Source organism: Mytilus trossulus, chromosome 5 (genome assembly GCF_036588685.1).
Source record: "Mytilus trossulus isolate FHL-02 chromosome 5, PNRI_Mtr1.1.1.hap1, whole genome shotgun sequence".
Classification (NCBI taxonomy): Eukaryota; Metazoa; Mollusca; class Bivalvia; order Mytilida; family Mytilidae; genus Mytilus; species Mytilus trossulus.
Window position 1 is genome coordinate 19,314,734 of NC_086377.1, and position 10,703 is coordinate 19,325,436.

General features: G+C 32.3%; 1 protein-coding gene across 1 annotated transcript; it reads right to left on the reverse strand.

Annotated features, from left to right (window-relative positions):
* Window positions 1-1,885: 1,885 nt before the first annotated feature.
* Window positions 1,886-10,194, reverse strand: LOC134717702 (uncharacterized). The gene is made up of 7 exons (XM_063580195.1): window positions 10,067-10,194; window positions 8,200-8,403; window positions 7,356-7,500; window positions 6,422-6,469; window positions 4,501-5,259; window positions 3,814-3,870; window positions 1,886-1,931 (listed from the first exon to the last, which is right to left on the reverse strand). The coding sequence occupies exons 1-7, from the start codon at window positions 10,071-10,073 to the stop codon at window positions 1,886-1,888; spliced, it is 1,266 nt and encodes a 421-aa protein (XP_063436265.1). The 5' UTR covers window positions 10,074-10,194.
* Between the last annotated feature and the right edge of the window lie 509 nt (window positions 10,195-10,703).

Sequence of the window (10,703 nt, forward strand, 5' to 3'; positions counted from 1 at the left end):
AATTAAAAGAACAAGGGAGTAGAACAAAATTTACCTGATGCTTAAACGTTTTTCTGAAAATCATCTTGAAATTATGTTTTCCTAAATTATTAGAAGCAAATACTGTTTTGTTTTCAAACGAAAAGGGCGTTTCCATAACAGGTTATTAAAATTATATCATAATATAATCGATCTAGCTCTGTTTGATGACCACTTTTGACGTTAATTCCCAAGTTAAGATTCATGATATGCGGATGTGAAGATAGTCTGAATACACTATGAGTTATATAATAAAAATATATCGTTGATAATTGTTTGATTGAACTTTTTTGTAATCTTGATTGCCAATATTTCTAAGTAAGACATTAAGTATAAGGTTGTTCGAGATATTCTAGTAAGTGGTCAATCGTAAAAGTCAGAGAGTTCGTAGTACATGAATGTGTCATATAAAACTCAAAGATTTTTCCTGCCGATTATTGCTTCATTCTACAACGAGTGCACAGATTATATATATGGAAGTGTTGGACGACCTTGACTGGCTTTTCATCCCTCACACGGACGGGAAATTGCACAGTTTGAGGATGTGCATCTAATATTTGTACTAAATTTGATATATTTTCCAGACCTCCTGTGTATGGAATATTGTAATTGTTGTCATTGTCATAGAGGCTCATGTCTAGCTCCACTCGCCATTCTTCATACCGTTCAATCTTTGAAATTTGGCAAAAAATGTTGTTTCCATTTTTTTACTCTCTGTCATGTTTGTTGGTATTATTGCCTAGAATATAAGAAATTGGTGTGCCTTCTTTACAAATGAAAAATTATGTTGGTATGTATTTATGTCCATCACTTATTTGCTTAAAGCAACGGTAATAATTTACAAATGTTGGTGGTTTACAAAACTTTCAATTGCTCGAAATACTATAAAAGTATCATTTCCCTCGATGAAAAGATTACCTTAGCTGTGTCTAGGAAACCCTTTTGAAATTTGGGTTATGAATGCTTTTCAACTTTACGCATTAATCCGTATAACTTGTTTTATTCTCTAACCACTGGTGAGTCTTTTGTAGATTATAAGCATGATATCTTTGATGCGTTTTGAGTTTCCATACAAATGATATGGCTGATCACCTAAATGTAATATATTGGGTAACTTGATGCCGTTTAACACAAATGAATTCCCTGTTATGTGTAAAAAGGACAATAAAACAAAAAGCACAAAATCCACATGTCAATTTTGTCTCGAGTATGATCCAATTTCAGTCTTTGTACATGCATATACATAATCTATTAGTAGATAATTTATTAAACGGATAGTAATGAATATAAAACTAACGTTGAAACATTGGTATATAAAGTTGATGACGCATTCGAAGTTTCATCCATGAATGATATTGAACAAGTGGTGGTTCAAATTTACCTTCGATATTCAAAAAACAATTTTCTAAGGGACTTCAATATAAAGCAAAGACGACACAGAAAATAACAGTAGCGACATAATATTCTATAAAAATGAAAGGTAGTGCAATACATGTAAGTTGAACTGGATCAACATGTGTAATGTTTTTACAAATATAATCAATCAAAAATAAATATGTTATTACATGCATGATGAGGAAACAAATTAATTAACCAATACATAGTTTTTTGTAATATCATGGGATATGAATTAAGTTATACAAATAGTTTGACACTCAAATGTTAATAAAGCCTGGTATCTTTGATGAATTTTCAATGGACGGTTTAGACAGATACAAAGCTTTACATATAAGTGTACCCTGAATACGTTTACTTTCTAAGGAACAGCACCATGAAAGCAATGCAATGAGGAACACCCAACACAGCTTTACAACTCAATGAATTCAGTATGATATGACATTAAACAGAACTTGGAAATTATAACGCATTAGAATTTTGAATTAAAAACAGCATCAAATCCAAAGTTGTTATCCCTGAAAATAGAGAAAAACATAATAGATTTATATAGTACAGAAACCTGTTTTCGTATGTATAAAAAAGAAGTAAGTATTTCAAGGTGAAGTTTACATATTTGCATTCAAGAATAAACTGAAAATATGGAATACAAAAACTTTTTTAGAGTTGATCGGAATAGATTTATGAGGTTAAAGGATCTTTAACTCTTTCATTAAGCAGCTGAAAATGTCTGGAGAAAGAAAGAAAATTGTGACAGCATAAAGAACAAGTTTTTGCAGTCAAAATGTTATCCTAATGTGTTATGAAGAAAACTGGATTTTATTTTGAATTCAGATTTTTTTTTCAAAAAATCTTCATTGCATATTTATGACGTTCACGTTGGAATTGTTTAGCGAAACAGATTTTGAGTCTTACGACGTTACGGTTTAGTATTTTAGAAGGACTCAGTTATTTATGTGAATCGTTTGTCATGTGATGGTCTGCTAAACTTTTTAAAAACTGCGTAGATGAAAATATAAAAGTTCGTTTGCTAATATTTCTAAAAAGTATTATGTTATCGAAGAATCAGATGTATGTAGCCATTGTATAAAAATTACATCATCAGATTCATAGAGAAAGGAATAAGGTACGTTATAATTCGCCGTTTTAGAATCTAATGCATCCTGGGTAATATTTTCAAAAGCATACACCAAAGCGTTTTGATTGGTTTAAAACGGTATAAACAATGGAAATTCAACCAATGACGTAACGTTAGTTTCACTTTGGTGTACGAACAATGAAATTACCCATGATGCTTTAGATTCTGAAACGGCCAATAGAAACTTCATATTTCGTTACAAACTTACACTGGTCTCCAGAGAAACGGGTCTCTATTGTGCAGAAGAGCTCTTCTGAAAAAAAATGACTTTTTACCAAACATTTTCGTTTAAAGTATGTATCACATGCATTCCTACTATGTTTTTTTTCGTCATTATCTAATGTACTTTGTGTTTATATTTATATTGGGAGAGGACGTCTCTAATGTTGTTATAACTTGTGTCCAATCCCTTTTGCTACTTTTGCAAATAAATTATGTTTAAACTAAACCAAACATCTGTTTTTAGATAAACGTCAGGACCGCCATACTGTACTCAATGAATCGTGCTTCAGTCAATTGATTGTAAACAGGATGGGATTGTGCTACATGTACATGGAGGTTTCCATTTTTTTCTATATAAATTTTGTACATTGCAATTTCGAATATCAAAAGGAAGAATGAATTCTGAAGATTTGTAATTATCTTCTTTTGTATATCGTTATAGGAATTATAAACATGTTGCAATCATTTCTCACATTCTTATCCGATTGCTACCCTATCCAACCTAATTTGAATACCGATTGTATAAAAACAAAGCACTAATTTGAGTTGGTTGACCGTTATGGAATAACCGTTTCACAAATGATATCGGATATGTTCCTTACGTCGTAACTACAATCCCCTTCCCTTTCATGAATGTGACCTACCGAATTAAGACTATTTACCGGATCTGATATTACATAAGCAACACGACGGGTGCCACATGTGGAGCTGGATTTGCATACCCTTCCGGAACACCTGAGATCAACCCTAGTTTTTGGTGGGGTTCGTATTGGTTATTCTTTGGTTTTCTATGTTGTATCGTATGTACTATTGTTTGTCTGTTTGTCTTTTACATTTTTAGCCAGGATGTTGTCAATTTGTTTTAGATTTATGAGTGTGACTGTCCCTTTGGTATCTTTCGTCCCTCTTTTGAATCAGTTTCGTCTAACTTTCATGGAATACTCTTTGACCAAATATAAATTTTAAAAAGGCACACGGAAACAATAAAGTACACAAAAATTAAGATTGAAAAATATTTTATAAAATAACTAATAACTAACTTGTTGAATTCTGTTAAACTCTTCACGTCATCTCGCATGGGCCAGTTACCCTGGTAACTGAAAGGACACAATCGTGATTATAGCTATTTCTTTATAAAACAGTATTGAACAAAATGTTAAATGTTTAGATGCATTCATATGATTGTGTAAATTTCTTTAGTTTTGTCCAGCAAGTTCTGATATTTGTATCTACAGATAGCCTCTACTCTTGTATTTGAATACATTGTACTATATTTTTGTATGTTAGATTAAAGAGAAGAATGGACAGATTTCACCTTCGATATAACAAACATAGTGCTTATATTATTGTACAAAATGTATATGTCAAGGGAGGGAGAAGAATGGACAGATTTCACCTTCGATATAATAAACATAGTGCTGATATTATTGTACGAAAATGTATATGTCAAGGGAGGGAGAAGAATTGAAAGATTTCGCCGTCGATGTTACACACGTTAATGTAACATTTCTTCCATTTCTTTTGTGCTGTATATTATATTTATTTGTTTTCCATGATGTGTTAGTTTGTACTGTTGTTTGTCGTCTGCTTGGTTTCCATTTTGTTTTGTGTTTTTGTTTTTTTGGCATTGTTAGTTTGTATCGACTTATGAGTTTGGATATCCCTTTACAATTTTTCATCTTTCCTTTTATGATATATCTTTCGTTTTTATAACATACAGTACTTACACGCCTTTCGGTTTCTCGTTTGGATTCTTCGAATCATTCGGTTTTTCCGAGCCATTTTGTGACGATTTCAGAAGGGTCGATTTATCTGATGATACATCATGAACGAAAGGTCTGACGTTTCTCCGTGGAACAGAGTCGTCGCTGAATCTTCGTTTCTCTTCCGTTTGATCGTCATTCGATCTTGATTTCAAATATCTAGACGGAATGCGCACTTCAACAAAAACATCATCGTCATTATTATTACCCCGTCTAACTGCTTGTGTCGAAATGACCTTTCGATTGTCCCATCCATTTCGACTCATGTCTGTTGCTGAAAAAGTACGACGATCATCTGAGTCTGTATCATTTTTCACTCTGTCTGAAATTTCTCTCTGAAAGGAGTATCTGTTTGAAATTGGATGAACAAATTGTGAATAGCTATTGTCAACATCGCTAATCATTGATCCTTGACGATATTCAACCGGATTTTGTCTTCTTTCACTTTTGAAGGGAGCACTATACAGCGGGTCGGACGTTTTACTAGACGAAAGATTCTCCGTTCGGGATTCTGGTTTTTTTTCTGAATCTATTTCTGGTTTTCCGATGAAATAGTCATTACCATCCCAAATCGATTTACCAGTATGGATGCCCGGTTCAGAATCCGGATTTCTGAATGGGAATTCTCTTTTTCCAATCATAAAAGAATGGGTCATTGCTGGCCATGCAGCAGCATAGGATGGAGGTTTATATTGTGTTTCACCAATCATTTCTCCTGGATTTCTGAAGTAAAACAAAGTAATATTATACTTTACGTTACACAGCCTAATTTTAATTGATTAGTACAAGGAAGATATTTTTCCCAATGCTTAGCGGAAGAATTTGTAATTCTACCATCTCGAGCAGATCAATAAAAATTCACTGTTGTTACAACTCTTATTATGGTATCTTTGTACATTAAGTTTTTTTTTAAATGTTACAGGACTTTAATTCAAGTTCCAAATGAAAATACATTTAGTATAATAAATCAATTAACACATATATGAGCGGTTGAAAAAGCAGATCGTTACACCAGAGAAAACAAAATGAACAGAGCTTATAAGTAATCAGGTTGTTGTTTTCCAAGAAAAAAGTAGCACAATGATACAGAACCTACAAGTATAATTATACTTATTGCCAAAACTGTATCCATGGACACAGTTATCGTCCTTTGGTTTTCGTTGTTTAGGAATATAGTCCCTAGTGTAAACAGTGTATAACTTGCATGTTTTATTTGACACACTTTCCCAATTTATTTCTTGATATTAAATGCATGAAATATTAAGCAAGTGGATGTAATAACATTTAAAAAAATATGGGTGCTGAATCTCTATGTTAAGAAGTGATTTGTTCCAGTTCAAAAAGGTCATAATTTATCAAGGCTGTAGCTGTCAAACTGAATTTTACATCTCCTTAACACAGAATGGTCAATATTTTGAGTTAGAGCTAGTAGAATTTTCTATAATTTTGTTATTATTTGTCTCACTGTGGCACTCTACACTGTAAAATATTTTCCAGACAGAGCAGGTGCAAAATTTTACTTTGAATTTATTGTCTAAAAGAAATGCACTACGAAATAACTGTGTTCTCGGGCCATCTGTACAATTCAGTTTTTTTTTTATCAGAAATAAATAGATGTACAAGATGTGGTATGTCGGCCAAGGAGACAATTCTCCATCCAAATAACAAACAAGTAAGTTTAAAATTATTCTTTGCTTCGTGTTATGATAATAATAGTCAATGCAGTTAAATGTTATTTTCTTCAGTATCTACACATATTCCAAGTGTTTCGATAAAATGATAAATACTTCTTTGTCAATAATGAAAATAAAAGAATAAAAATAAAAACGTTTTGGCTTTGAAATATTGATTCTTGATAGTAATTATGTTTAAAAGTAAAACTTACTGTCCTTTCGGAGTGTTTTCATCTTGCAGCTGATCGTAAAATTTCTGTCTGAAAATGAATTTGATAAATAATTTGCAAATACAACGTATTGGTCCAATTTGAGAAACATGTGGACGTCAATAATACAGCCACCAACAACATTAGAATTTCAATACTTCAACCAACGATATTCTACAACATAGCTAAACATTTTATAATCGTTTTATCATTATTGAAAAACTTGTGCAAATTATAACGGTAAGCAGATCCTTAATGCATTGTTGTCCGGTAAAGGAGTGATACCTTTAAAAACTAAGGTTAATATACCCTCAGACACGCATAGCCTACACTGTATTCGACACACACTTCTAATGATGTTATACCCTCAGACACATATAGCCTACACTATTCGACACACACTTCTAATGATCTTATACCTTAGGCACAGATCACAAAAGTGTCACAGAACTTTTCTGTCCCGAATTCATGTATTTAGTTTTGATGTTATATTTGTTATTTGCATCGGATTTTGTCTAATGCTTAGTTTTTGCGTGTGTTACATTTTAATGTTGTGTCGTCATTTTCTTGTATTTAATGCGTTTCTGTCATTTTCTTGTATTTAATGCGTTTCTGTCATTTTCTTGTATTTAATGCGTTTCTGTCATTTTCTTGTATTTAATGCGTTTCTGTCATTTTCTTGTATTTAATGCGTTTCCGTCGGTTTTGGTTTATGACCCGGATTTTTTTTGTCTATCGATTTATGAATATCGGTATACTACTGTTGCCTTTATTTATAGCCTACACTGTATTCTAAACACACTTCTAATGATCTTTAGCATTTGATTTGGCCTCGTTTTGATTCGAGCAACGTTGTGAATATTCAGCAAACAAACAAAAAACGTCAGGCGATTATAAGTTTGGAGTCTTTTATAAGTTTTTATATCAACATACTTACTGATCAGATTTGGCTTTTCTTGATTTCCTTTGCATACAGCATGCTATTAGGATGATGATAAATAGAACCAGAGCCACGCCCCCTGCCACGGCTCCTATTAAAATCTTCGTTCCTGTAGACAACCCATCAGATGTCGAGTTTGCTTCTGAAAATAAAAATTTCAGGGACTGAATTTTCGGCTCTCCCTTGACACCATTGCGAGTATGGTCTTGAGGAAACGATGATAGTCCGTCGGAAGGGGACGATAAATGGCGGACCCATGTTAAGGGAGAGCCATATCTCTTGCACGTTAAAGACGCCCTTGTAGATTTCGAAAAAGAGCAGGCAAATGCCGCTACAAGGCAGCACTCGCACCCGCAAAGTGGAAAGGGATTAATATAAGTTGCAAAACTTGTTTCCCAATCCACTATAAATAAATATGTTTAAACTAAAATAAAAAGAGCGTAAAATATGAGTGGCTGGATGCGGGCTCTTCGATTCTTTTTTCCTTCATTTTGGATGTATTTTGTTATCTATTCATTGCATCTTTTGGCCATTCTTCTTTGTATTTTAGCACCCCAATATTCTCTATTCTTTATTTGATTGGACTTTAAATCTCTTTTATCTATTTTGGGCTATTTTTTCTGTATCAATTACTCATAGTGTCTATTGTACAACCCTCTCCTAACCCATCGTCATTTAACTTACAAGCAATAGAGATGTTAGAAATGAAATGTGTTTCTATTCTTCTCTATTTTTAAAAGATGAAATAACTTGAGGAATTTGAAATTGGAATTTGTTAGTGCTTGTTCTTTTGTCACATTGATAAAAACAATTTCATATTCCATGTAGATGGTGTACTCACTACAATATGGTTTGTCTGCAAAATCCCATGATCCTCCAGCTTGACATGTGACTGAACTCTGACCAACAAGGGTATAGTCCTCTAAACAGGAGAGGTTAACTGATGTTCCTGTTGTTCTGGTGTATGTGGATAGCCGTAGGTCACCTTTGTTCGATGTAGTGGTCACATCACTGTTAGAGTCCAAATTGTTGAGTTTCGGACAATCTAAAGAAACAAATAAAAAGATAATTGAGATCGTAGACTTTACGCATGTCATATATGTTTTTTCGTAACTTTTATGTTATAAATAAGGCCGTATGTTCAACTTGTTTCACATCGGGACCTTTTATAGCTGAATTATGAATAGACGGTGTGGGATATTTTTATTAAATAAATAAGTAAGTAAGATGGCATATAAATTGGCTTTGTCTATATATTTTGGTTTTTGAACTCTCTACTGGTCAATTGCAGTTTATTATTGACAATTATACCACATCTCTTCATTTTTACACAGAAACCACAGATAAAAAGTTTTACAAAATTAAGATGCCTTTAACATGTTGGCCTTCCTTAAAAGGTTTTTTTTTATGAAAAAAAAATTTAATTGTCACTCTTCGTCTCAGAAATACAATCGATGATTGTGTTTTACTTTCTTTTAGTATTTCTATAAAACACATGCTTGATAGTGGTCATGTCACGGAATAGAAGTTCCTTCATAACATAAGTTCCAAAAGGAAAGAATATTCTGGAATATTATTTCCACAGGAATAAATATTACAGTTAATGTTCCTAACGGAATAAATGGTATAGAATATTTGTTCCAACAGGTACAGGTATTATGACAATGTTTATAATAAAGTTTCCATTGGAACTTCTGTTAGGTGGAACAAATATACGTTGACAGTCAATACTCAATCAGTGACATTTGAATTTCGCTATTTTTATATATAAAACGTCGGTACCGATTTAAAAAAAAAACAAGTTTTTTCTTTATCAATGTTGTTTAGAAACTATTTTGAAATTTTCAAATGTCAATAAATATTTGGTGAAAATATGAAAATGACAGAAACACTGGTTTTCTAATATGTTACTTTTAGTGTTTCTATGTATATTTAAATGTTCTTGCTGTTTTTGCTTAGTTTTGAATGCTGAGCATTCCTTGGATAGTTTTAGAGTCCTCTCATTTGTCTTACCTCATAATGTGTATATAATTTCGAATTGACAATGGAAATGGTGAATATGTCAATGAGACACAACCCGATCAAAGAGTAAAAAATATCTATCCCCCTTATTGTTTATTATAGATGCTGATAACTGTCTTGGTAATCTTACCGGCTATCTGTATCCTCCTTTTGACTACTATATATGTGTATCCCCCTTATTGCCTATATTTTCATGTACCCCATTTTTTGTTTACTACTAATATATAGTTTGCTGGTATTGTCTTGATACCACTTACCTACCTTTTGTATTATCTTTTTTCTACGTGTAACCCCCTTATTGTCTATATATTTTGCATCCCCCTTTTTGTCTATATTTCCTGCCCCCCCCCCTTTCTGATTACTACTATGTAGATGGTAAAATTAATAAAAAAAAAATACCTATTATCTGTATTTTCCATGTGCATTTGCGATTTGTCTAAAATAGTTTTTGTATTTCCCTTTTTATCTTTATCTTACGTACCCCCTTTTTTCTACTACTACCATATAGGTGATGAGATTATCTCGATAACACTAACCTGCCATTTGTATTCTTTTAGTCTACTATATGTGGTGTATCCCCTTTATTGTATACATTTTTGCATCCCCCTTATGTTCTATATTTTTCTTAACCTCCCCCCTTTTTTCTAATACCATATAGGTGATGAGATAGTCTTGAATACACTTACCTGCCATCTCGATATATTGCAATCCTGTGATAGATGTTTGATATCGATCGTTTAAACGGTTATAACCTCACCTAGGTTTTCATTCAAATTTCTCAATTTTACAATCAATCATTTCCGCTAATATTACCAATATATAAATTCAACGTCAGAAGAATTAATGACCCAAACATCAATATGTTGCAAAGTAAAGGTGAATGCTGATAAAAGCCTTGGTGCGTCTCAGAACCAACGCCCAGATAAATATTTATTACTTATTTATTTTGAAAGTCAGTCATAGCAGCTACCAAATTAAATTTTAATATTTGTATATAATACTTTTGGGCGTAGTACTAGAATTTGAAATATTTTATATTTATTTATACTTTAGTCGACAAGTTATGTGAAAAGCTGCAATTTATGTCAACAATTACATAAACAATTTCTATTTCATTTGAAACGTAAATTCACTTTGAAACGTGAATGACTTTACATTGTACTATACAACAAATAGTTTACAAATCTCATGAAATTATAATTGATCTTTTATGTATTATATTCAATAAAATTAATCCTCTCTCTACGGAATAATTTGCTTTAAAATATTGTTTAGGAGGATGATGGTGAAAAAGTTTCTCTGGTGTTTATTTCTTACTGTGTC

Bases quoted from the DNA above. Each gene is read 5' to 3' on its own strand.
- LOC134717702 (XM_063580195.1), bottom strand. The intron at 7,501-8,199 runs GTGAGTACACCA...TTTTATTTTCAG, and splicing joins TGCAGACAAACCATATTGTA to AAGCAAACTCGACATCTGAT. The intron at 5,260-6,421 runs GTAAGTTTTACT...GTTTTACTTCAG, and splicing joins GAAAACACTCCGAAAGGACA to AAATCCAGGAGAAATGATTG.